General features: G+C 57.7%; 1 protein-coding gene across 2 annotated transcripts; it reads left to right on the top strand.

The window, feature by feature from the left end:
* The first annotated feature begins 261 nt into the window (after nt 1-261).
* Nucleotides 262-25653, top strand: POLD1 (DNA polymerase delta 1, catalytic subunit). Of its 2 annotated transcripts, XM_044911472.1 has the most exons (27): nt 262-305; nt 9735-9980; nt 10311-10424; nt 12154-12300; nt 12384-12509; nt 12581-12749; nt 12830-12911; nt 12992-13121; nt 14078-14244; nt 14556-14660; nt 16291-16431; nt 16514-16624; nt 16986-17177; nt 17363-17451; nt 17523-17639; nt 17842-17955; nt 18271-18418; nt 21143-21238; nt 21351-21488; nt 22384-22559; nt 22895-23047; nt 23188-23290; nt 24053-24185; nt 24271-24384; nt 24716-24768; nt 24857-24954; nt 25466-25653. In XM_044911472.1, exons 2-27 carry the CDS (start codon nt 9779-9781, stop codon nt 25569-25571), a joined length of 3324 nt encoding a protein of 1107 aa, XP_044767407.1. In that variant the 5' UTR covers nt 262-305; nt 9735-9778; the 3' UTR covers nt 25572-25653. The 2 variants fall into 2 exon arrangements, with proteins under 2 accessions (XP_044767407.1, XP_044767406.1); XM_044911471.1 differs by lacking the exons at nt 24716-24768; nt 24857-24954; nt 25466-25653 and having other exon boundaries at nt 24271-24689.
* The last annotated feature ends 465 nt before the right edge of the window (nt 25654-26118 follow it).

The following is a 26118-nucleotide window of genomic DNA, read 5'->3' as shown; positions in this document are numbered from 1 at the left end:
TCCGCGAAGGTATCGTAAGGAGGGGGCGTGGTTTGGGAGGAGTTGCACTCCCTCAAGACGGGGCGGGGTTTGGCGAGAATTTATAGGAAATGGAAAGAGGCCACCCGCCAATTTGGAAAGATGGGGCGTGGCCTATTCCCAGTCGACGGAGGGGCGCGGCCCCGAGCCCCTGCGGGGCGTGGTCTCGCCCTACTTGGGCGGGAGGGGCGTGGCCCAGCTCCGCGCCCTGTGGCTCTGAGCCTGCGCGCGCCGGAGTCAGGGTTCACGGCGGCGTAGGCTGTGGCGGGAAACGCTGTTTGAAGCGGGTGAGTAAGGGGAGTAGGGCGATTGCAGGGATTCGGCCCGACAGGGAAGGAGGATGGAGGAGCTGGGCATGGAGGCCTGAGGAAGGGGGGCGAGGGGCGAGGAGGCGGGAGGGATCCCTTTGGCTCTGGGGCGCGCGGTACACGGGCAAGGGCCGGTGGTCGTGGGAGCGTGCGCCAGGTCGCGCGGGAAGATGACTGGGTCTGGGGGGGCCCTCGACGTGCGGGGGGCGCTTGTGCTGGGCGCCTGGCCCCCGGGGCGAGCTGGGGGATGCACCCTGGAGGGTCTTTGGGGCGACGGGATCCCGGACGCATTGGAGGACTGAATTGGTGCACATGGGGGCATGGTGTCATCCTTTATTCACTAAATATTGAGTACCCTGTGCCAGGCACTGTTCTAGAAGCAAAGGCTACAGCCCGAACAAGTCAGAGAAAGTCCTTGCTTGGGGAGAAGACAGACCGTAGATAAGTGATAAGTAATAATGATAAAGCAGTACTTTCGGTGTTTGATATATTATACGAAGTGAGATAAAACAGGGTAGACAGCCTCTTTAGCTGGAGTGATAAAAAATCGCCCCTCTGGGGAAGTGACATTTGACAGAGAAGTTGGCCATGTAAAGAAAGGCCTGAACAGAGAGACCATCAAGTGCAAAGGCCCTGAGGCAGGAAGAAGTTTGGTGTGTTTGTAGCTGGAGCCAAGAAAACAGGTGACGTTGGAAGACATGTTGGGAACCCGATCCTTGTAGAGGTTGGTGTGGGGTTTGTCTTTTATTCTAGCTTCCCCAGGGAGCCATGAAAGGTTTTGAGCATCAGAGCAACAGGACCCGCCTGCGTTTTGAAAAATTCACAGGCTGCCGAGTGAAGATGGGATTGTAGTGGGAACAAGAGTGGAAAGAGGAAAGCCAGTTAGGAGGCAAGAGGGGATAGTAGGTGGCTCAGACTGCAGTGCTGTCAGTCTCAGGTTGTCTTTGGAGTTTGAGCCAGCAGGGTGTAAGGAAGAAGAGCTCAGATGGCTGGGATATGTGGTTTGAGCAACAGGTTGGATGGAGAAGGCTGAGGCGGAACGGGTTTGGGGTGCCACTCTGAGGTGGCAGTGAGTGGGCAGAGTGATGTCAACTTCTCAGCTTCATAGCCCCACTCGTGCCAGGAACCTGTGGTTACCTGTCTCTCCCCCTCCTTGCTGTATGTCACCACCCAAGCCTCCTGTCCCCTAGAGAGGTTCCTTACTCACTGACAGCCTTTGCAATGCTGTGTCCTTCTCATGCAATGCTCTTTCTTCTCTTCAGTCCTTCTTTCAGTCAGCTGCTCTTATGGCAGGCCCTTTGCTGGGCACTGGGAAGCCGATGATAATTCAGTTTGGTTGAGGGGAGGACAGGAGATCTCAATCCAGAGTTCTACGAACCAATACGAGGCAGCACTAGTCTTGGGGAGGCGAGAGAAGCGGAAGGGGCTCAGGGAAGACTTGTAGAGTTGGTGATACTTGAGAGGAGTCTAAACTGACACAACTCGAAGTGGCTTGTGTTGCAGGCACTGTGCTGAGTGATGCTGGGACCCCAACTTGAGCGAGACCCTGACCCCTGTTTTTGAGGAGCTTACATTCTGAAGCAGTTCCGGGTGCAGTGGGTGCCCCCAGGGGCTGCCGCGTGTCCTGGAAGAGTTTAACTGGAGCTGAGTCTCTGTGGATGCAGAGGAGTTAAGTGGCTGGAAAAAGGGGCGATCTCATCCAGCAAACACTTCCCAAAGCCAGGCCCTGTGCTGGGCAACGTCGAGCACCCAGAGAAGCGGCAGACCCTGCCCTGTCCTGAAGGGGTTCTGTCTGGTGAGGGAGTCAGACACAGGCCCAGATGGTCCCTGGCCTGCCCCAAGGGTAGCAGGAGTCAGGGAGGCCCACGGGAGGGACAAGGCCAAAGCATGGAAAGTGTGTAGTTTCCTGGAGGGCAAGAGCGAATAGTTACTTTTGTGTGTGAGCCAGGATACGGGGGGTGAGCAAGCAGAGGAATCCATCTCCAGTCTGTGTCCCCTGTTGGACAGAGAGCAGTTCACCCGTGGAGGCTGGCAGTCTGCGATGCTGGTTAACAGTGGGGCTCTGGAGCGAGCCTGCCTCTCTTTGAACCCTCCAAGCTAGCTGTGCCACCTTGGCAGGTAGCTTCACCTCTGGGCCTTGGTTCTAGTCATTGTGTTGGAGGGTAACTTTTGCTTACCTTGGAAGTTTTTGTGAAGATTCTGTGAGTTCCTTCATTCTTCATTCGGTAGATGTTAATATATAGAGCACATCCTCTGCCCCAGGCCCTCTTCAGGGTGCACGAGACATAGCAGGAAACAAGACAAAATCTTGGTCACACAGTTTTTCATTCACATTGTGGGATGGACAGTGAACAAGATAAATAAGCAGTGGTTCTCAGAATCAAGTGGCCTTGGAATCCCTGCAGGGCTTGTTACCCCAGATTACGAGACCGCACCCCCAGAGGGTTTAATTCTGTGGGGTCTGACCCTGAGCATTCCAACAAGTTTCTACCTGAAGCTCAAGCTGCAGGTCCGGGACCATGCTTTGAGAACGCTAAGAACTGATACAGTGCATCCCACAGCGATAAGTGCCATCTGGAAAAAGGAAGCAGAGAAAGGGGTTGGAGAGTATCAGCATGGGGCACTGGAGATTGTCCTTTTAAACAGGACTCACTGGGGGCACCTGACTGGCTCAGTCAGTGGAGCATGCAACTCTTGATCTCAGGGTTGTGAATTCGAGCCCCACGTTGGGTGTAGAGATTATTTAAAAGTCTTAAAAAAAAAAATAAACAGGCCTCACTGAGAAGGGAACATTTGAGCAAAAACCTGAAGGAGAGGGAGGAGACCATGAGAACGTCTGGGGAAGAGTATTTGGTAGAGCAGAGGGAACAGTCTGTGCAAAGGTCCTGAGGTAGGACCAAGCCTGGAATGCTTAAGGAACAGAGAGGAAACAAGTGGCTGGAGCCAAATGAACAAGAGGGAGAGGGCAGGAGATAGTGTCTAAAAAGGAAGGGGGTGATTGCACAGGGTCCTGTGGGCCACCCTGCGGACATTGCTTCAGCTCTGCATGAGATGGGACCCAGGGGCAGGTTCTGAGCAGAGGAGGAATGGGATCATCTGACCTATTCGTACAGGATCCCTCTGGCTGCTGTGTGAAGAATACACTGATGGGGGCAGGGTGGAATGAGGGACACCTGGGGGGAGGCCCTTCATTCATTCAACAGATGGTTCTTAAGCACCTACTGTGTACCAGGCTCTGCGGCAGACTCTGGAACGCTCCGGTGATAAAACCGACCAGATCTCTGCCCACTCTGGGCTCGTGGCTTGTCTTCCAGCAGGGGGAGACAGACCAAAAGCAATGCACAAAAGAAAGTTGCAGAAAATCTTAGCCAGAGGGACCAGGCTGGGATCCGTGCAGGCGCTGGGAAGTGGTGAGACTCAGGTCTCGTAGAGCCTATGAGATTTGCTGGTGGAACAAGCATGTGGTCTGAGGGGAAGAGAGAAGCTGGAGTGACTCCAAGGTTGGTGACCTGATGGGAGCTGCCTTTTGCTTAACTGGGGGAGACGGAGGTGCAAGGAGCAGGTTTGCAGGGAGATGAGGGGCTTGGCTTTGGAGTGCAGGATGCCTAAGCAGACATCCTCATGGTGAGCAGCTGCCTCTGTCAGGCTGGGGCCCTGGGGAGCAGTCTGGGCCAGAATCAGGAAGGGAAGCCTGGTGAGCATAGAGGTGGCAGTGAAAGCGGTGGGATTGGGAGAGATGGGATGAGAACACCGAGGGAGGGAGCATCCCAGAAACCAGCGTCTTAGCTGGGGCGGGGTGTGCACCCAGCATTGTTGTCTCTTTGCCAATGGAGGGTCCAGAAAGGGAGAGATCACATGTTTCCCCAGCTGCTGTCCTGTGCCTGGGCAACTGAGAGGACACACAGGGGCCTCTTTCCTTCTCATGCTACCTTGCCTGACTGTCCCTCCCACCACACCCTCCAGGTCCCTACCTGCAGCTCAGAACTCTGTGTGTCTCTCTGGCTGCTTGCGAGGCTAGAGCAGAGGCCTCCAGGCTTTTTCCTTCCTGTGAGATAAGCCACCTGTAGACACGGTGCGCATTCAGAAGTCACAAAAGGAGAGTCTGTTCCAAGTCCTCCTTATACAAAACTCTTGTATGCATGGTCAGAGCAGCGCTACTCGTAATAGGCAAAAGGTGCAAACAGCCCCGATGTTCACTGATGGACGAAAGGATAAACACAACGTGATACAGCCACATGGTGAGAAAGTATTCAGGCATGAAAAGGAACGAAGCACTGACCCATGATGCGTCATGGGTAGACCTTGAACACATTATCCTAAGTGGAAGAAGCCAAACACCAATGGACACGTATTCTAAGGTTCCACATCTAGGAAATGCCCAGAATGTGCAAATCCATAGCAGCAGACAAAGTAGATTAGTGGTTGCTTTGGACTGGGAGAAGTGGGGTGGGGGTGATGGCCAAGTGGTGTGGGGTTTCATTTTGGGGTGATGAAAAGGTTCTAAGATTGGCCATGGTGATGGTCACACGAGCTCTGAATATACTAAAAGCCATTGAACTATACACCTGAAACGCATGGGTCATATGGTATGTGAATTCTATCTCAATAAAACTGTCCCGTTCTGTCCCCCCTCCCCTGGGAAGCCAGTGTTACCAGTTTATTATCTATTTTTCCAGAATTAGGCATTGACAACAGACATGCTTTGGGGTGCCTGGGTGGTTCAGTTGGTTAAGCATCTGCCTTTGACTCAGGTCGTGATCTTGGGGTCCTGGGGTCGAGCCCCCTGTTGGGTTCCCTGCTTAGTGGGGAGTATGCTTCTCCCTCTCCCTCTGTCCCCCCCCAGAAATAAATGAAATCTTAAAAAAATAAAAAATAAGTTTTCTGCCCCTTCCCCCCCCCCCGCCCCGTTTCATGACGTTGACATTTTTGAAGATTCCCGACAGGTAGTTTTGCAGCCCAGTCCTTTGGTTTGTTTCCTAATGAAAGAATCAGGGCAAACATTTTTTAGACTTTTTTTTTTAATACAAGAAGATAACAGTGTAAGTAAGTACAACATTCTACACCTCGCTTTCTCTAACTATGGGTCTTTGAGAGCCCTCCACATCAGTACATAGAGCGCTTCCTCATTCCTTTATACAGCTGCATAATATTCCACGGAACGGAGTTAATGTAATTTATTTTAACAGCCCCCCAGGGGAGGACATTTAGGTGGTTTCCAGTCTTTTGTGATCGCAAACAATGCTGCCGGAAATAACCTCGTAAATGCAGATTTTCATATGTGATAGTATATCTCTAGCATAAACCCTAGATGCAGAATTGTGGCCTTCCAGCTTTCACGTTTTCATTGAGGTGGAATTTACATACAGTGAAATGCACATGTTCTCAAGTGGACAGTTGTAGGTAAGTTAAAGATTTTATTTATTTATTTGAGAGAAAGAGCATGAACGGGGTTGGGGGCGGAGGGAGAGGGAGAAGCAGACTCCCCCGCTGAGCAAGGAGCCTGACGCGGGGCTCAATCCCAGGACCCTGAGATCATGACCTGAGCTGAAGGCAGACTTTTTTTTTTTTTTTAAGATTTTATTTTATTTTTTGACAGAGAGCGACAGCGAGAGAGGGAACACAAGCAGGGGGAGTGGGAGAGGGTGAAGCAGGCTTCCCACCAAACCGGGAGCCCGATGCGGGGCTTGATTCCAGGACTCCCAGGACTCCGGGGTCACGACCTGAGCCGAAGGCAGACGCTTAACGACTGAGCCACCCAGGCGCCCCTAGGTGCCTGAGGTTAACCATTTAGTACGTTCACAGTGTTTTGCATCCACCACCTCTGTCTACTTCCAGAACATTTTCATCCCCCCGAAAAGGAAACCCTATGCCCCTGAGCAATCATTCCCCGTTACTCTGATGTGTACTGTGCGTCTGGCTGTTTCCATGCAGCGTGTTTTCGAGATTCGTCCATCCTGTGTGTCAGTAGCTGCCTACTGTCTAATGCTTAGGAGTATTGCAGTGGCTACCAACCCAGACATTTGCAACAACACATCCCCAGTCAGTTCAGAATTTTTCTGTGCTGTATTTGTTTTTTGTTTTTTTTTGTTTTTTTAAGATTTTATTTATTTATTTGAGACAGAGAAAATGAGAGAGACAGAGAGCACATGAGAGGGGGGTCAGAGGGAGAAGCAGGCTCCCCGCCGAGCAGGGAGCCCGATGCGGGACTCGATCCCGGGACTCCAGGATCATGACCTGAGCCGAAGGCAGTCGCTTAACCAACTGAGCCACCCAGGTGCCCTCTGTGCTGTATTTGTTAAGGTCTAGGCTAAGCTGCTGTAACAGAAACCCTACAGCACAGTGGCCCAGGCAAGACACAAGTGTATTTCTCCACACAACTGCCCTAAGGTAGGCAGCTCTGCCCCAGAAGGTTGTCGAGGGGCCTGGGTTCCTTCCGTCTTGTAGCCCTGCATTCCCTGCAGTGTTGTCCATGTCCCCGTGGTCAAGGTCGGTCACCACCACTATATCCATGTTCCAGCCATCAAGAAGGGGGAAGAGGCTATAGAGGGAGGCTTCTTTTGAAGGCTGTCCCGGAAGTTGCACACCTCACAGTCATTCTTTCCATGAGATAAACAATGTGACCATCCCTAGCAGTGCGCCCTGGGAAATGTAGTCTTGGGTTGTGTTTTCTGTGGCAGCCGCAAGGCAAGAGGTTGGTTGCAAGAAGGACGAAAGGGAGACTGGGTATGGGGTTGGGTGGGGGCAGTTATGGGATCCAGAGGTGTTCACTGGAACCCAGGGCAGCTGACCTGTCCCCTCCCCACCCTCCCTCCCAGCTGGGTCCGGAGTCTGCCCTAGGTTCCTGTAAATCTCTCTCTAGGCCTGGATGCCAGGAGACGTGTACTTTTTAAAAACTTCTTTCTCTTTTTAAAATAATTTTAGGGGCGCCTGGGTGGCTCAGATGGTTAAGCGTCTGCCTTCAGCTCAGGTCATGATCCCAGGGTGCTGGGATCGAGCCCCACATTGGGCTCCTGGCTCAGCAAGGAGCCTGCTTCTCCCTCTCCCTCTGCCTCTCTCCCTGCTCATGCTTTCTCTCTCTCTCTCTCTGTATCTCTGTGTCTCAAATGAATACATAAAATCTTTAAAAAAAACAAAAATAATTTTAAACTATGGGAAGATCAAAAGAATAATAATACAAAGAACACCTGTATACCCTTTACCCAGATTACGTGTTTTAACATTTCTCCCTCTGCCTTTTTTTTTAAGAATTTTTATTTATTTATTTGACAGAGAGAGAGAGAGAGCACAAGCATGGGGAGCAGCAGGTAGAGGGAGAGGGAGAAGCAGACTCCCCACCGAGCAGGGAGCCCGACGTGGGGCTCAATCCCAGGACCCCGGGATCACGACCCGAGCCGAAGGCAGACACTCAACCGACTGAGCCACCCAGGCACCCCCTTTTTTTTTTTTTAAACAGGTACTTCTTTCGTTTCCTAAGTGCCATGCATTGTGATGGCACTAACTGCCCCCTCCAAGGTATCACAGAACACAGAGCAGGTTTGAAACTCCCGCTAGGTTACAGATCACAATTACTTCCAAGTGGTCTTCCCAGTTAAGAAGGGCATATGTTTCAGCAGGCATGGTCTTTTTGTTTTATGATTTGCACGTGCTCAAGCTTTGTTTTTCTCCTCTCTACACATATGCCACCCAAAAACTTTTTTTCAAAATAGCTTGCATGTATCATGGCTATTTACCCTTAAACAGTTGAGAATGTATTTTCTTAGAATATTCTCTTACTGAACCAGAGTGAAGTTACCAACCTGAATGGGCTTAATTTGAATACGGTCTTTTGTTAAACCTACCAGAGGTTATGTACTTTCGTGGCAACATATCTTGTCAAAACATGCCGCAAAATAATTTTTTATATGTTGCAATTAAGAAAACATATAAACAGGGGCACCTGATAGGCTTAGTCAGAAGAGCATGCAACTCTTGATCTCAGGGTCGTGCGTTCGAGCCCCACGTTGGGCATAGAGATTACTTAAATAAACTTAAAAAGTCACATTTATAAAAATACAACAACAACAAAACATATAAATGTGTAAATTGCAGCCTCCTTTTGGTTTTTTGTTGTGTTTGCTACCTTGGATCCTGGATGGGGAAGAGTACTATAAAGGGCATTTTTTGGAAAATGGACTCTTTGTTTATGTCGTTACTGAGTCGTTGTTAAATGTCCTGGATTTGATCACACTGTGCTTGTTTAAAAGAATGTCCTGGGGGCGCCTGGGTGGCTCAGTCATTAAGCGTCTGCCTTCGGCTCAGGTCATGATCCCAGGGTCCTGGGATCGAGCCCCGCATCGGGCTCCCTGCTCGGCAGGAAGCCTGCTTCTCCCTCTCCCACTCCCCCTGCCTGTGTTCCCTCTCTCGCTGTGTCTCTCTCTCTCTGTCATTAAATAAATAAAATCTTTAAAAAAAAAAAAGAATGTCCTGAGTAGGGGGTGCCTTGGTGGCTCAGTCAGTTAAGCGTCTACCTTCAGCTCAGGTCATGATCTTGCGGTCCTGGGATCAAGCCCTGCATCGGGCTCCCCACTCAGCGGGGAGTCTGCTCGTCCCTCTCCCTCTGCCTCTCCCCCTGCTCGTGCGCGCACTCTGTCTCTCTTTCTTTCTCTCAAATAAATAAAATTTTTAAAAAGAGAGCATGTCCTTGGGGTGCCTGGCTGTCTCAGTTGGTAGAGCACGTGACTCTTGATCTCAGGGTTGTGAGTTCAAGCCCCACGTTGGGTGTGGAACGTACTTAAAAAAAGGGAGAGAGAATGTCCTTGTCCTTCAGCAATACATGCTAAAGTATGCAGAGGTCAAGGGGCATGGTATCTATCTGACAGGCAACTAGCTCAAATGGCTTGGGAAAATAACGTAATGAGGTGTGCATATTACGTACAGGGGGCTGATGAAACCAGTGTGGCAACAAATTGATACTCGGGGAATCTGGGTGAAGGGTATGCAGTTCGGCAAATTTGAAATGATTTCAAAAGAGAAAGGGCTTCTTTTTTTGTTTTGTTTTGAAGGGAGATGGGAAGCCTCCAAAGTGTTTTGGGCTGGGAAGGGACCAGATCAGATTTGTGTTTCAGGCCTGGGCAGGTGGGGAGACAGGTGGGCGACGGCATCAGAGACAGAGGTTTATGGGAAAGAAAGGGATATGCTAAGGACCAAGTCTGTGGTGGGTGGAGGGCAAGCAGCCAGGTAAAGGGATGTGGAAGGTTTGAGTGTGTGAGGAAAGGGTTAAACTGAGGTGGGGAGTTGGCTGTAATTATAGTAACCAATGATTATTTGGCATGGCGACTGTGCCAGCACCCTGTGAGCCTGTGGGTAGAGAGTCGTGCGACTCCTGGGAATTAAAAGGCTCATGGTCATGGTGGGTGCATGGGGGGCCAGGAAGAAGACAGGAACCCTCCCCCAGCCCTGACTAGCCCAGCGGGATGGATGGCAAGCGGCGGCCAGGCCCAGGGCCTGGGGTGCCCCCGAAGCGCGCCCGTGGGGGCCTCTGGGATGAGGATGAGCCATGTCAGCCATCCCAGTTCGAGGAGGAGCTAGCGCTGATGGAGGAGATGGAGGCAGAACACAGGCTGCAGGAACAGGAGGAGGAGCTGCTGCAGCCGGGCCTGGACGGAGCAGTGGACGGTGAGGCCTGAACCCCCTGCACCCCCACACCCATCCTGCCTGGGAACCACGTCAGCCACAGAGCTCACCTGTAACCTCTGGCCTCTGGCCCACACTGAGCCCCCACAGAGTGCTGACCTTTGACCCTGTGCCAGTATGCCACCTTTGTTGCCTGCAGCTCCTGCTCTGACCTTGACCCCCTAATCTCTCCTGAGTTACCTGCCAGATCCAGAGCACCACGTCCACCTGACTTTCCTTTCGCACATCAGATGCCACCTGAGAGGTCATGGGCTGGGCTGGGTGGACCACGACTCCATGTAGCCTGCTTGTCTCCCCTTCCCCCCAACCCAGGGCAGTTCTCCCCAATGGCCATAGATGCCCGCTGGCTGCGGCCCACCCCGCCCCCCCTGGACCCCCGGACGGAGCCCCTCATCTTCCAGCAGTTGGAGATCGACCATTACGTGGGTGAGCTTGGTGGACAGAGGCCTGGTGGGGGGGAGGAGGGGCCCTGGGCTTTGAGGGAGGAGATGGACACAGACAGTGCCCATGCAGGTGGCCAGGGCTGTGGGTGCCCAGAGGGGCAGCAAGAGGGGAAGGGGGCACGGTGTCCCGCAGGGCTTTTTGGAGGTGGGGAGTGTCTCCCAATTGAGGCCTGAAGGTAAGAGCTGGCTCCTTGCTGAGGGGACGCGCGTGTGGTTTGACGTCCATCCGTCCACCTGTCCATCCAGTGTCAGGAACATAGCATCTGCATTGAGCTGGGCCCTGTTTCAGTCAGACCAGGTCCCTGCTCTTCGAGGCTCACCTTCTGAAAGGATAGGCAAAATAAAAAAGGAAATGGAACCTCAGGTGGCGATGAGGGTTATGGAAGGACTAAGGTAGGGCAGAGGTGCCAGACTGTGCATCTCGGAGGTCTGAGGAGGCCTCTCTGAGGAGGCACCAAGGAGCCATGGGGCGGTCTGGAAGAGGGATTCCGGACAGAGGGTCTTGAGGGAGAGTTCTGGAATGTTCAAGGAACAGCCAGGAGCTCAGGGCGGCGGGAGCAGGGGGCGAAGACGCGGGTAGGGGTGGCCCGTGTGACCCTGTCTGCCCAGGCAAGGACCTGGGGGCTCCATTCTGCGCGGGCTGGAAAGCCTTTGGCTGGAGAGACCCATGCCGACTCGCAGGTTAGAAGGCTGCCCTCTAAGAGAGTGAAGAGACAAGCTACAGGCAGGGAGGAAACGTTCACAGTCCACATACCTGACACAAAACCAGTACCACGAGTATGTGAAGAACGTTCAGATCTCAACAGTCAGAAAACAGTCCAGTCTGGGAGGGGGCAGAACACTTGAACAGTTCACTCGAGGATGCACAGTGGCAAATCAGCCCTGGAGGTGACGCTCCGTGTCACTGGCTGTCGGGACGATGCACACGGCAGCCACGGTGAGACACGCTCCTAGCAGAAGAGCTAACGTGCATGCGCACCGAGGACACCAGGTGCCGACGAGGATGCAGGGCAACTGGAACGCTTGCTCGCGCCCTCCCGGCGGGAACGCGGTGGGTGGCAGCCCCTCTGGGAAACAGCCTGGAAGTTTCTTAGAGTTCAGCCTACTCTTCCCACCACGCCCCCCAGCTTTATTGAGATACAAGACTTAAATCTACTCTTTTCATAGGACCAGGCAGTCCCGCCCCCAGATATTTCCCCTAGGGTTCCTCTGACGGGAGCCAGCAGACCGTGTAGTTCCATTTCTATGGACAGTCTCAAAAGGACAGAAGTAAATGGCCGAGAGCAGACGGACCACCAGTGCCCGGGCTTGTGGTGGGAGGGGGTGTAGTGACAAAAGCACGTTTCTCGGGAGCTGTTTGGAGTGACAGACCTGTCTTGTGCCCCGATTTTGGCGGTGGTCACACGAGTCTGTGTGTTAAAGCTCGTAACACTGGACACGCAGAGTCGGTGTTATTTTCTAAAAGAAAATATTTTTTTGCAAAAAAAGGCAGGGGGCTCCCTCTAGCCCTACAGTGGCAAACGGACTCTAGGGGGACAAAGATGGAAACGGAGGCCAGCGGGGAGGTGGTCAAGACGGAGTGAACAGCAGGCAGATGCCCCCCAAACTGCAGGAACTAGGGGGCTGTGTTCCCAGCCCAGGAGGAGCCTGGGGAGGCAAGCCTTTAAGGAGCCTGAAGGGGTCGCCCCTGCGTTATCCCGTGACCCCCCCAGGCCCAGCACAGCCCCCGCCTGGAGCACCCCAGCCATCGCGCGGCCCCATGCCCGTGCTCCGTGCCTTCGGAGTTACCGACGAGGGCGTGTCGGTCTGCTGCCACATCCACGGCTTTGCGCCCTACTTCTATACCCCAGCGCCCCCTGGTGAGTGGCCCTGACCCTCGAGACCTGCTCTCGCCCCCGCCCCCCCCCCCCCCCCGTGCTTCTGACCAGCTCGCCCCCACCAGGTTTTGGGCCTGAGCACCTGGGTGACCTGCAGCGGGAGCTGAATGCGGCCATCAGCAGGGACCAGCGCGGAGGGAAGGAGCTCACGGGGCCGGCGGTGCTGTCTGTGGAGCTGTGCTCCCGGGAGAGTGAGTGCCGCCCCGGGGGCCAGGTGGGTAGGGGTCCCCCTGGGCCGGTTGCCAGCCTCATCTGCCCACAGGCATGTTCGGGTACCAAGGGCACGGCCCTTCCCCGTTTCTGCGCATCACCCTGGCACTGCCGCGCCTCATGGCCCCCGCCCGCCGCCTCCTGGAGCAGGGCATCCGTGTGGCAGGCCTGGGCACCCCCAGCTTCGCGCCCTATGAGGCCAACGTCGATTTTGAGATCCGGTACAGCCCCTGCCTCTCTTCAGCCTCCACCCCCACCACCCCCGGCCAGCTTCCACCTACTGATCCTCGTCTCCCTCCAGGTTCATGGTGGACACAGACATCGTCGGCTGCAACTGGTTGGAACTCCCAGCAGAGAAATACGTCCTGAGGCTGGAGGGGAAGGTACAGGGCTCCCTAGGGGCAAAGGGGGGGGGAGCACAGAGCCGGGACCCCGCAGCCACTGACAGACCCCATCCCTACAGGCCACGCTGTGTCAGCTGGAGGCGGACGTGCTGTGGTCTGACATAGTCAGTCACCCACCGGAAGGGCAGTGGCAGCGAATCGCACCCCTGCGCGTGCTCAGCTTTGACATCGAGTGTGCTGGCCGCAAAGGTCTGTCTCCGGGGCCAGGAGCTCCTCCTGCCCTCCCTTTAGATATTGGTGACATGCCGGTCTTGCCCCAGCAGTCCCCATACTTCTTGAGCTCACTCTCGGGAAGAAGGGAGTGAACATGCAAATGGATAGGTCATCGTAAGATTCTCCATCGAAGGAGGATGGTGGTGGACAGTGACAGGGCAGCTCAGACAGGTGGGCAGGGAAGGCCTCTGGGGTGATGAGTGAGGCAAGCCTTGTGAAGAGGGATGGGCAGCCTCCCCCAACACACACACACACACATACACACATACACACCCCTCTGCAGAGAATAGCAAGCACAAAGGCCCTGGGGCAGGGCCATCCCAGTCTGTGAGGGACAGGGAGAGGGCCAGAAGATGATGGCATAAGGGAACCAGGGTGGGTTGTGTGAGGGTCTGCCCCTCAGATGGGCAGCTGGAGGAGCAGAGCTGGGGACGATCTGAACTCAGTGGGAAGGTGGTGTGTGCGTGGGCTGGGGGCCTGGGGGAGAGCTGGGTGGGAGCACAGCAGAGGGCAGCAGGAATAGCTAGGTCTGAGGTCAGGAGAGAGTGGTACCGGGAGGGAAGGCGGAGGGCCAGGGTAGAGAGGAGAGGCCTGAGCCGGTGGAATAGCAGGTCAGGGGACAGAGGGGAGAGGAGCAGTGCCCCGTGTATAAATGCCTGATGGACAGGGATGGACTTCTTCCTGGCGCTGTTGGGGGCCATAAACGTGAATTTTTTTTTTAATAGCATTCAATTTTATTTAAGTAGGTTCCATGCCCACGACCCTGAGATCAAGAGCCGCATGCTCTAGTGACTGAGCCAGCCAGGCTCAGTGGGGGTAGAGAGGAGTAGACAGGCTGGGGAGATTTGGAGGTGCAGCCGCCCTGATGTGTCATGAAGGAAAAGGAGGAGTCTGGTCCCCTGCATCCATCCCCCTTCTTCTTCCCTGTGCAGGCATCTTCCCTGAACCCGAGCGGGACCCTGTGATCCAGATCTGCTCACTGGGCCTGCGCTGGGGTGAGCCGGAGCCCTTCCTGCGCCTGGCGCTCACCCTACGGCCCTGCGCCCCTATCCTGGGCGCCAAAGTGCAGAGCTACGAGCGGGAGGAGGAACTGCTCCAGGTGGCCCTTGTTTCATTTCCCCTCATTTCCTCAGAACCCCCCACCCAGCCTCCACATCCCAGGCTCAAGGCCTCTGGACGCTGAGACACCCAGTCCACGGGTTCAGATCCCTTTGCTTTGCAGGGGTGAACATTTCCCCTCTGAGCTCCATGTTATTTTCAGGAGCACCTGCTCAGTCTTTCTACAATGGGCAGAAGGGCTCTAGGGTTGCTCTGGGGGGCTTCTGGAATGTTCCAGGAGTGGGGAGGACCCACGCCAGGGGGACGATCAGGATGACAAACCAGGGTGACCTGGTGTGCTCCCACCCCCAGGCATGGTCAACCTTCATTCGCACCATGGACCCTGATGTGATCACCGGCTACAACATTCAGAACTTTGACCTTCCGTACCTCATCTCCCGGGCCCAGACTCTCAAGGTAGGGCAGGCAGGTGGGGGAGGCTTGCCTTCAGAAGCCCCACTGGGGGCTCAAGGGGTAGGCGGCCACCCTGCTCCTCCTCGCTGCCTTCTCCCTTGTGGCTCTGTCCCCCGCGGTGGTCTGTTTTGCTATGGACCTGCAGCCCACCGCCCCCCAGTGGCTCCAGGGACATTGCTGAAAACAGCCCTGGCCCCATCCCTGCCCTGCTCAAAGTCCAGAAGGTTATCGTGGTTTTTGCCGAGGCAAGGAGGGCACTTATGGTTAAGTAAGGAAAGGCTTGTGTGTCTGAGGGGCAGACTGAAGCGTGCACAGGTATAGCGTCTTATCTTCTGGACTTTAAAATACGTTAGTAAAAAAATAAGGGAAAGGGGGGGTTCCTCGAAGCGTGTGGCAATGCCTTGAGGCTTGTTGAATCTGGGGGTGACTGTGTGGGGTGCGTTCGCTTGCTAGGGCTGCCAGAGCCCAGGACTGCGGACTTGTGTCATCTCAAGCCCAAGATCAGAGCCTCCCAGGGCTGGTTCCTTCTGAGGCCTCTCCTAGCTTCTGGTTGTCTCAGACATTCCTGGGGTGTGGAAGGCCATCTCCCTAATTCTTCAGCCTGTCTTTCTTCTATGAGTGTCTCTGCTCAAATCTCCCCTTTTTCTTTTTTTCCCCCCTTTTTCTAAGGATGTGGTTGTAGGGGATCAGGGCCCATGCTGGTGACCTCGTCTTAGCTCGATCACCTGTAAAGACCCTATTTCTGAATGAGGTTACATTCTGAAGCGTTGGCAAGTTAGGCCTTCAACACATTTGGTGGGGGCGAGGAGACAATTCCGCTCACAGTGGGGGTCATATTATATTATTCGTTCCTCTTCCTTATGTTTGGCCTGTTTTGTAATGAAAAATAAGAATCACGTTTGGGGAGCCTGGCTGGCTCAGTCACTAGAGCATGCGGCTCTTGATCTCAGGGTCGTGGGCATGGAACCTACTTAAATAAAATTGAATGCTATTAAAAAAAAAATTCACGTTTATGGCCCCCAACAGCGCCAGGAAGAAGTCCATCCCTGTCCATCAGGCATTTATACACGGGGCACTGCTCCTCTCCCCTCTGTCCCCTGACCTGCTATTCCACCGGCTCAGGCCTCTCCTCTCTACCCTGGCCCTCCGCCTTCCCTCCCGGTACCACTCTCTCCTGACCTCAGACCTAGCTATTCCTGCTGCCCTCTGCTGTGCTCCCACCCAGCTCTCCCCCAGGCCCCCAGCCCACGCACACACCACCTTCCCACTGAGTTCAGATCGTCCCCAGCTCTGCTCCTCCAGCTGCCCATCTGAGGGCGGCTCCCCAGCCACTGGGCTCCATCCTTAGCCTCTCAGCCCCGTGGCCATCAGGCCTCTGACTCTCCCCGTCCTGGCCTCCTGTCTCTCCCCTCCAGGCCACGCCTCCCCGGCCCCAGAGGCTTTTTCTGCATCAGAACTGCCCCTGCTTCCGGCCACCCAGCCCTGGGCTCCCTGCAGGAAGAGCGTGGCATCCCGGGGGGCGGCGTGGCCCGTCTGGTCTCCATGCCTCTGGCGTGGCCCTGGGGGGGGGCGGGTCCCCAGATCTGGCTGCTCCCCACCGCAGCTCCGCCCTGCCTGCGGGCTTTGCCTCCAGGTGCATACATTCCCCTTCCTGGGCCGCGTGTCTGGCCTCCGCTCCAACATCCGGGACTCGTCCTTCCAGTCCAAGCAGACGGGCCGCCGGGACAGCAAGGTGGTCAGCATGGTGGGCCGCGTGCAGATGGACATGCTGCAGGTATGCGGGCCGGGCCGGGCGGGTGCCCGCCTTACAGGACTGCTGCCAGGGCCCCGGGCCCACCCTGCGCCCCCTGCCGCAGGTGCTGCTGCGGGAGTACAAGCTCCGCTCCTACACGCTCAACGCCGTGAGCTTCCACTTCCTGGGCGAGCAGAAAGAGGACGTGCAGCACAGCATCATCACCGACCTGCAGGTGCCTGGCTGCCGGCCTGTGACCTCTGACCCCTCCTTCCACCTGCTCTGACCTCAGCCTCCCGCCTTCCTGACCGGGGGCTTCAGCCTCCCAGCTCTTCTCCCGACTTTGACCTTGACCTCTTGCTTTTGATTGGCGACCTCACCCTGCAGGTGTGACTCCCCATTCCTGCCCACTCACATGACCTCTGGCGCTGCGACCTTTATTCCGCTCTCCTGCCCACCCCTCTAGTCCACACTCGCCCTTCAGACGGCGCCCTCCTCCCTCGGACCCTGTCAACTCCCTGACCTCCCCACTGCCTGCTCCGCACCCAGACCCTCGCCCTCTGCCTGACCCTGACGCCAGCCGTGCGTGTCCCCAGAACGGGAATGACCAGACGCGCCGCCGGCTGGCCGTGTACTGCCTCAAGGATGCCTTCCTGCCCCTGCGGCTGCTGGAGCGGCTCATGGTGCTGGTGAACGCCATGGAGATGGCGCGGGTCACTGGCGTGCCCCTCGGCTACCTGCTCAGCCGTGGCCAGCAGGTCAAGGTCGTGTCCCAGCTGCTGCGGCAGGTCAGTGGGTGGAGCTGAGGGTGGGCCCGGTGACAACACCCCCAGCAAGTCCCACTCCTGGCCCCTGGTCACTCGTTGTGGCTCCTGGGCCGTGACACCCGGATGCCCTTCCCTGCTCCTCCTCCTCCCTCTTCCGGTCTGCCCTGCCCATTCCTGCCTCCACTTACCGACTTCTGCCCTCCCAGGCCATGCGCGAGGGACTGCTGATGCCTGTGATAAAGACGGAGGGCGGCGAGGACTACACGGGAGCCACAGTCATCGAGCCCCTCAAAGGGTGAGGCCCCGTGGCTGGGGGGGGCAGGGTGGCTCGGGATTCCCAGGCCTGATTCCTCTGCACCCTCCCAGGTACTACGATGTGCCCATCGCCACCCTGGACTTCTCCTCTCTGTACCCGTCCATCATGATGGCCCACAATCTGTGCTACACCACGCTCCTGCGGCCCGGGGCTGCCCAGAAACTAGGGTATGGCCCCCTCTTCATCCTGTGTACCCCAGGACTGCGTGGGGGCTAGCTCTAGTCTGGGCAGGGCCAGGGGCCCAGAAATAGTGGGGAGGGGAGTAGAGGGGAGACTCGAGAGGTGGGGAGAGCCTGAAGGGTCTGGAGGAGGAAGAGATGGGGAAGCCAGGTTCACGCCCTCCCCCCCCACCTCCATCCTCTGACCCAGGCTGACCGAGGATCAGTTCATCAAGACACCCACAGGGGATGAGTTTGTGAAGACATCAGTGCGGAAGGGGCTGCTGCCCCAGATCCTGGAGAACCTGCTCAGCGCCCGGAAGAGGTGGGTTCTTGAGCATCACACCCACCCCTGCTCAAACTTGCTGAGGCTCTTCGTCAGTCCCTGTCCCTTGTAGGTCACTCCAGGATTGCTATGCCACACTTAACTGCAGCCCTGTGTGACTTAGAACAAGACGCCCCTCCAGACTGCTCCCATTTGCCCCTCTGCTAGGCGCCTCTGTGCAGTGCACAGCCTGCACACCAGTACACGGCACTCATTTCTAGAAAGGCACCCTAACCGGTGCCCAGGCCCTGGCCTCTCATCTCTCCCTGAGATCTGGGGCACTGTGTCCGTAGCCTTGGCTTCCTGTCCTTCCAGGGCCAAGGCTGAGCTGGCCAAGGAGACAGACCCCCTGCGTCGGCAGGTCTTGGACGGGCGGCAGCTGGCACTGAAAGTGAGCGCCAACTCTGTCTATGGCTTCACTGGTGCCCAGGTGGGCAAGCTGCCGTGCCTGGAGATCTCTCAGGTGAGTGCTCGGTTTCCACAGTAGGCAGGGGGGAGCAGACAGCCCCTCCCTAGGAGAACCAGCTCTCTGTGTGGTAGAGGTCACGTTGCCCCAACTTGCTGAACATCCTCTGTGGGTCCAGCAGGTGGCAAAACGGACGAGGGTTCCTGCCCTCCTGCAGCACGCAGCCTCGGGGGTACATGGACGGTGACAGCAGTAAATGCGTGTAGGAAGGCAGTTGGCGCCAAGGGCTTGGCAGGCAGATGAAGCAGGGGAGGGAGGGGGAGTGGTGGGGTGAGCGGAGGTTTTGTTCATTGCTCATTCATTCCGTTTGTCATAGTCTATCTGACAGACCCCACCCACCTCCTCCCCTGGTCGGGGTGGGGATGCAGAGGGCAGGTTCCCTCCCGCCTGTTGGGAGAACAGGGCTGTGTCTCTGTTCATGGGGGCTGGGGCAGTGCTGGGGGCCGACCAGTAGCACAGCTGGGCTCTGACGCTGGATTTGCTGGGCGTGCTCCGTCACTGAAGGAGCGGGTGTGAAGGTGCTTCTTCCCACCCCAGGTGTGAAGGTGCTTGGAAGGCACTTGGTCCGTGCTCTGCTCTGAGAGCCCGCTGCCTCCCTCCCTGCCCTGTAGCAGCGTCCCAGGCCTGTTTACCAGAGGCAGCTCTGCTGCTCGGACAGGAAAACAGATCCACGGTCAGATCACAGAGGATCTGGGTCTGAGGTTCTGCCAAGCTGGGATCAGTGCCTCGGCTCGTGGCCTTAGAAAGGTCTTCCTGTCTAGCTCCTTTCCCTGGGCTTTGGGTCTCGGCACATTCCAAACTTGGTTGCTCCCAGCCATGGGGAGCTCCCTCTGTATCTGGCACTATGTCAGTCCTCATGTGGCTCTGGGTGGAAGACTTGGAAGAATTGCCGGTGACTGGGCTTTTTGGTGGGAGAGGCCTGTGTACACACCCACCCACCTTTAGTCCCAGGGTCCCCGAGATCACCCTCCCCTCCTGTGATCCACTAGAAGGACTGGAGGAACTCAGAAAAGCCATCACACTCGTGATTATGACCTAATACAGTTAAAGGATAGGGATTAAAATCAGCCAAGGGCAAAGGCACGGAGCTTCTAATTGTCTCTCCCAGTGGAGTCATGCAGACAGTGCTCATTCCTCCCAGCACTGATGTGTGACGACGTGTACGGAGTGTTTCCCACTAGGGGAGCTCACTGGAGCCTCTGTGTCCCAGGTTTTTATTGGGGTCAGTCACGTAGGCACGGAGCGTCTGTGCGACTGACCTTCGTTACTTGGTCTCTGGCCCTTACAGACAGAGGTCGGGGGCACCTGGGTGGCTCAGATGGTTAAGCGTCTGCCTTCGGCTCGGGTCATGATCCCAGGGTCCTGGGATCGAGTCCCATATCGGGCTCCTGGCTCAGCAGGGAGCCTGCTTCTCCCTCCCCCTCTGCCTCTCCCCCTGCTCATGCTCTCTCTCTCTCTCTCTGTGTCTCAAATGAATAAATAAAATCTTTAAAAAAAAAACAGAGGTCAGGTTGATACCGTGTGGCCCAAGGCCTCACTGTGAGTCATGTTGTTAGGATAGTCCAAGGTCCTAGGTGAACAAAGACACTCTCTTAGGATGTTCCAAGGGCCTAGAGGTTCCCTGTAAAAGCCAGGCCTCTCTTTGGGCAAGGTTCATCCCATAGTGCATCCCACCCAAACTCCTCTCATTGGCCTTTCATAGTTCCTTGGGGTGTCCCCAGCCTCCTTGGTGGAAAGAGGTGGGTGTTTGGCTGTCAGACTCCAGCCCCTGAGCAGAGGCCAGGCCAGGAGGGTTTGGCTTTCTTTCCCCTGGAGCTCCCTCATCAGGGCTACTGCTTCCTCATCTTATCTGTCTTTTCCTTCTTCACCCTTCCCTCTGTCCCTCTCTCATGTCTGTTTCTTAGCTCCTTTCTTATTGCTGTCTCTCAGGCTTATAGGGGCAGGGAGATGGAATAAAAAACCAAAACCAAAACCACAGAATCATTCCAGGAAAAGATGAAGGAAAGAAAAAGGGACACAGAACAGGTGAAACAAACAGAAGGCAGATGGTAAAGTGGTAGATTTAAGCCCAGATATGATCAATAGTTACACTAAATGTAAGTCACCTAAATGCTCTAGTTAAAAGACAGAGGTCTTCTGACTGGGTCCAAACAAACCAAAACAGAAGAGTCACACCCATTTCTCCTTGGTGTGTGCCCCCTGGCCCCCCCATTGCCCCAGCTTCAGTTTCCTGTAAAGTAAGACTGTTGGAAAGTTTCTCCATGGGGCTAGCACAACTCTCGACCCTGGGGGGCATTTAACAGCATGTAAGGTCATTTCCGGCTGCCCAAGGATGTGGGGGTAGCACTGCTGGCTTTCAGGGAGGGGGCCAGGAGTGCCAGTGGTCCTGCACCATGGAGAGCTGCCTGCAGGGTCACCACATGCAGGGCATCTCTGTGGAGGGAAACGGGGTGCTGATGGCCTCTTCTGGCCTCGGCCTTGCCAACATGCCTTTTTTTGCAGTCATTCCTCTTCTGTGCCCAGAGCTCTGGGCCAGGGAGCCAGTTCTTTCCAACAGACCTAAGGAGCAGCTTAGTAGCCCCATTTTGTAGATTCGGAAATCAAGGCTCAGAGGGGTGGAGTCACTCATCCGAGCCCCCAGGAGGTCGCGGATGGCACCCTGAGCCTGTGTTCCCTGTAGATGGCTCCTGGGCCCTCACTGCCTCGTTCTCTCCCTGACAGAGTGTCACTGGGTTCGGGCGCCAGATGATTGAGAAAACAAAGCAGCTGGTGGAGTCCAAGTACACGGTGGAGAATGGCTATGGCGCCCACGCCAAGGTCAGAGGCCACCCCACCTGCTGTCCAGGGATGGGCCCAGGGCTGGTTGGGGGAGTGCAGGGGGTTGGCCCCCTTCTCCCCCTGCCTCCCCATCACACACACCCCTCCCCAGGTGGTGTATGGTGACACTGACTCAGTCATGTGCCGATTTGGTGTCTCCTCTGTGGCCGAGGCGATGGCTCTGGGGCGGGAGGCCGCAGACTGGGTGTCAGGCCACTTTCCCCCGCCGATCCGGCTCGAGTTTGAAAAGGTAAGTCGGAGTCTCCCTCAGGGCTTGGAGTGGGCAGGTGCGGGCCTTGCAGGTTTCAGAGGATCTCTGATTCTTGGTGCCTGCGAAGTTTAAGAATGCGTTCACATGAGGTTCCCCTGGTATATCAGCATCTGGAGAACCCCAGTGTAGCTCAGGGTCTCTCCATTTTGGGATGCCCTGATCTGGGTACTCTGGGTATCCCATTCTTTATGTTCACATGCCCCAGTTTTGAGGTATTTTGCTGGCTGGATTCTCCTGAGTTTGAAAACCTCTAAAGCCTTGGGCTTTGCTATACAGGACAATGTCTATTTTTTGAAAACCTTGTCAGTCTTACAGCATCTCTGGTTTTGGGTGTGGGGGCTGCCTCGGGCGCTGGGGACCCTGATGGGGCGAATCTTGGATCGGGGCACCATTGGCCAGTGCTCCTTGGCGCCCAGCAGGAATCAGGCTAGGGTCTGGGGACTCACACTGCATGTTATTCCCAAGGTTCAGACTTGGGGTCAGGTCTTGGGTATAGCTGCTCACAAATTTGGAGCTTCCCAATTTTGAGAAGCCCCTACCTCAGGGCTCACTCCTGGGCCTAAGTCTCAGCTCCTTATACCCCTGTCTGCCTCAGGTCTGTTCCAGACCCAGATTTGGGGCTCTCCAGGCTACACCCCCATGTCTGGATCTTGTGCTTTAGGACCTATCTCTAGGTTTATCCCAGTCTCTATTTCACATCTGAGGCCCCTGGAATGCTGAGGGTGTCCCTGGGCTCAGGCGCTGGGGTCTTAGGGTCCATGCCCCCCAGTGTCCCAATCCCGCATTGCACAGACCAGCCCTGTGTGTCCTGTTTCTGAGGGAAGTCTCAGGCCTCTGGAAGTCTCGCGGGTCTCAGCCATGGGTCCCCCTCCAGGTCTACTTTCCCTACCTGCTCATCAGCAAGAAGCGGTACGCCGGCCTGCTCTTCTCCTCCCGGCCGGACGCTCATGACCGCATGGACTGCAAGGGCCTGGAGGCCGTGCGCCGGGACAACTGCCCCCTCGTGGCCAACCTCGTCACTGCGTCCCTGCGCCGCCTGCTCATTGACAGGTGGGTGGGACCCTACCCGCAGCCCCTCTCCCTCAGACCCAGGGGTCCAGGCCCCCAGCCTCCTCCTCCCCTGGGGACACAGGTGTCAGGCCCAGCTCGTCCTCAGTGGGGGAACGGTGGAAAGAGTGTGGGGTTGGACAGCTGTGGGTCTGGGCCCCGCCTCTGCCACCTTGCAGCCTGTGGCCTGGCCCCGTCCCTCCCCGCCTTGGGCCTCAGCCCCCAGAGCACATCCTGGCCCCCCAGGCTCGGGGGTGGTGGAGGTACCAGCCCGGCCCGCGGCAGCCGCTGGCGACACACACACATCCTCCCCACCACCCCCACCCCGGTCCCTGCAGAGATCCCGCGGGCGCTGTGGCCCACGCGCAGGACGTCATCTCCGACTTGCTGTGTAACCGCATTGACATCTCCCAGCTGGTCATCACCAAGGAGCTGACCCGCGCGGCCGCGGACTACGCTGGCAAGCAGGCCCACGTGGAGCTGGCCGAGAGGTCCGCCCGGCGCGGTGGGGGCTGCGGGGCCGCCCAGAAAGAGCCCCTCTCCTGCCAGCTGGGCGCCGCTTCCTACGCCCCCCGCCCGCCCCGCTGTCCCACCTGCCCTCACCCACCCAGCCGCCCCGGTCTCCCCACAGGATGAGGAAGCGGGACCCCGGGAGTGCGCCCAGCTTGGGCGACCGTGTACCCTACGTGATCATCGGTGCTGCCAAGGGCGTGGCTGCCTACATGAAGTCCGAGGTCAGGCCCACCTGGGCTGCCAGCCCCGCCCAGCTCCCCTCAGCTCTCACTTCTGCTTTCCAAGCCTGGTGGGGTGGGGGGGGGTGTGTTTCCCTCTGTGGGCCCCACGGGGCCCTGAGAACCGCCCCCAACACACCCCTGGGAGTTGGCTCCATGCTGCCTCTCTCCCAGGCCTCCTGTGCCCTCTGGAGGCCCCCCTCCCATTATTCTGACCCCTCCTTCACTCCCCCTACAGAGGCCCCAGCCTCACTGTGCACACTGGCTCTCACCGTCTCTGTTTCTGTGTGTCTCTCTCCTTGGTCCTTGCTCTCCAACCCATAATTCTCTAGGATTCATGTCCTCCCCCATTCCACCCTGATGGCCAGTGACCCCCACGACCCCTTCCTCAGTCCCCAGTTCCGGTCCCGCCCCCTCATGTCTTGGCTTCTAGCCTTCGCCCCCCCACCACCCGGCCACTGTCCACCTTCACACCCCCAGCAGTGACCTCTGACCTTTGCTTGGTAACCTGAGGCCCGCCACCCATGGACCCCAGCGTGGATCACAGCTCACGGCCAGGGACCCCTCCTGGTCTCTGACACCATCCCAGACCCATGCGCCCCGTTGATGCCACACTCCGCGGGGCGGCCCCCATGCCCGCTGACCGCCCCACACCGCCGCCCGCAGTCACGCCTGGGAGCCCCATGCCAGCGGCTCCCAGCGCCCTTCGCCGCGCAGCCTGCTGCTGACGCCCGGCGTGACCGCTCCCGGCCGCTGTGTCTGCAGGACCCCCTGTTTGTGCTGGAGCACAGCCTGCCCATCGACACGCAGTACTACTTGGAGCAGCAGCTTGCCAAGCCGCTCCTGCGCATCTTCGAGCCCATCCTGGGCGAGGGCCGCGCCGAGGCCGTGCTGCTGAGTACTCCGGGGGACTGCCCGGTGTGGGGCGGGGGGCGCCGGGGGGCACGGACGGCCCCAGGCCCACTGCCTGCCCTCACCTGCAGGGGGTGACCACACGCGCTGCAAGACCGTGCTCACGGGCAAGGTGGGCGGCCTCCTGGCCTTTGCCAAACGCCACAGCTGCTGCATCGGCTGCCGCACGGTCCTCGGTCACCAGGGTGAGCCCCGGGCCCCCGGCCCCCACCCTCCACCCGGCTCCTCCATCGCTGAGGTTCCCGGCCCCCGCCCTACGAGCTGGCAGTGCCACCCGGATGGGCCCTGGCCCCTGGGTGGGGGCTCCCGTTTCCAGGCACCCCCTCGAGGGTCCTGGGCCCCCCGCCCAGGGAGTTCCCCGGGGAGTTTTCTCCCACACACTTGCTCCCTTGTTCTCTTGTCTCCGGGGACTTTCAGAAGCCGGGATGGGCAGCGGGTGGGGAAGGGGCAGGGATAGGGCGGCCCGGGCCCTGGCCGGGCCCCAGCTCCCCTGTGCCGCCCCGCCCCCTCTGCCAGGAGCCGTGTGCAAGTTCTGCCGGCCTCGGGAGTCCGAGCTGTATCAGAAGGAGGTGAGGGGCGGGGGAGGGGGCGGGGGGCGGCGAGGGGGGGGCGCGGGGGGGCGGGGGGCGGGGCCACCTTCAGCCCTCTCGCCCCCAGGTGTCCCACCTGAACGCTCTGGAGGAGCGCTTCTCGCGCCTCTGGACCCAATGCCAGCGCTGTCAGGGCAGCCTGCATGAGGATGTCATCTGCACCAGGTACGCGGGGGCGCGCCTGCCGCCCGCCCTCCAGCTCCCGGGCCTGGGCACCGGAGCCCTGGCCCGAAGGCCCTGGGGGGCGCGCTGGCTGACTTTCTGGGTGTCCCGGCCTTGCTGCGGGGAGGGCTCGCTCCAGGGGCCAGCAGCTGCCCAGGAAATGACCGCGGTTCTCTCTCTTCTGCTCTTACACGCGCACACACGCACACGCACACACGCACGCGCACCTCGGCCCTGGCCCCCTCCCCCAGGCCGGGCCAGGCTTTCCCCAGGGAACAGGTGGGCGGGGCTGGTTCCCACGCCAGGTGACAGGTGATATACGGCTGGTGGAGCCCAGCGCCTCCGCGGGTACCCGCTGTTACAGCTCCCCCCATGCCCGCTGAGCAAACAGCCTGCCCCTGGAGGGGGGTTGGGTGGGCAGCGGGCGGGGGCCAAAGTCCTGGGAACGGCCCCGGCCCCATCAGCGGGCCGGGCAGCGCCCCAGGCCTGACCCTGAGCCCCACCCCGCCCACAGCCGGGACTGCCCCATCTTCTACATGCGCAAGAAGGTTCGGAAGGACCTGGAAGACCAGGAGCAGCTTCTGAGGCGCTTTGGCCCTCCCGGCCCTGAGGCCTGGTGACCTCTGACCGGGGCAGGCTTCTCACCAGGGCTGGGGGTCGGGGGGGGGGGCAGTATTGGCAGAGAATTAATAAAGTTCAGGCCTTTTGTTTCCTGGCGCCTTGTGGTCTTTGGTGGGTGGGGTCCACTGTCATGAACCCTGGCCCAGGTGGGTCATCTCCACTCACTGGGGTCCCCTGACCCCCAGGAAACCCCCGCTGACTTCCTCACCTTCCCTCCAAGACCCCTGGGCTCCCAGCACTGCTGCCAGCCCCATGAAAGTCGTGCCTGCCTCAGTCTCCCCCTGTGACCCTCCCTCAAGGCCCTGAGTGAATGTCTAACCACACATCCTCCTCTGCCTGGACCGCCCCGCCCTCCAGGTGCTGACCTGTTTCCTCCAGGCCTGGGGCAGCCCCTCGCACAGAAGCTCCCACTCCCCGGCACAACCCAGGGGACGCCCCCCCTTCCCATGTCATACACCCCCAATTTTTCCACCTTGGGGTCCTCACAGGCTCTGGGCCTGGGTTTTCCTCAGAGACACCCCCCCCCCAAGGCCACATCCACTCTTG

This window comes from Neomonachus schauinslandi, chromosome 16, assembly GCF_002201575.2.
Source record: "Neomonachus schauinslandi chromosome 16, ASM220157v2, whole genome shotgun sequence".
NCBI lineage: Eukaryota > Metazoa > Chordata > Mammalia > Carnivora > Phocidae > Neomonachus > Neomonachus schauinslandi.
This window is presented reverse-complemented; position numbering and strand designations above follow the sequence as displayed.

Coding starts and splice junctions, on each gene's coding strand:
- POLD1 (XM_044911471.1), top strand. CDS start 9,779: ATGGATGGCAAGCGGCGGCCAGGCCCAGGGCCTGGGGTGCCCCCGAAG. Junction 12,301..12,383: donor CTATACCCCAGCGCCCCCTG/GTGAGTGGCCCT, acceptor CGCCCCCACCAG/GTTTTGGGCCTGAGCACCTG. Junction 16,432..16,513: donor TGCAGATGGACATGCTGCAG/GTATGCGGGCCG, acceptor CCCCTGCCGCAG/GTGCTGCTGCGGGAGTACAA.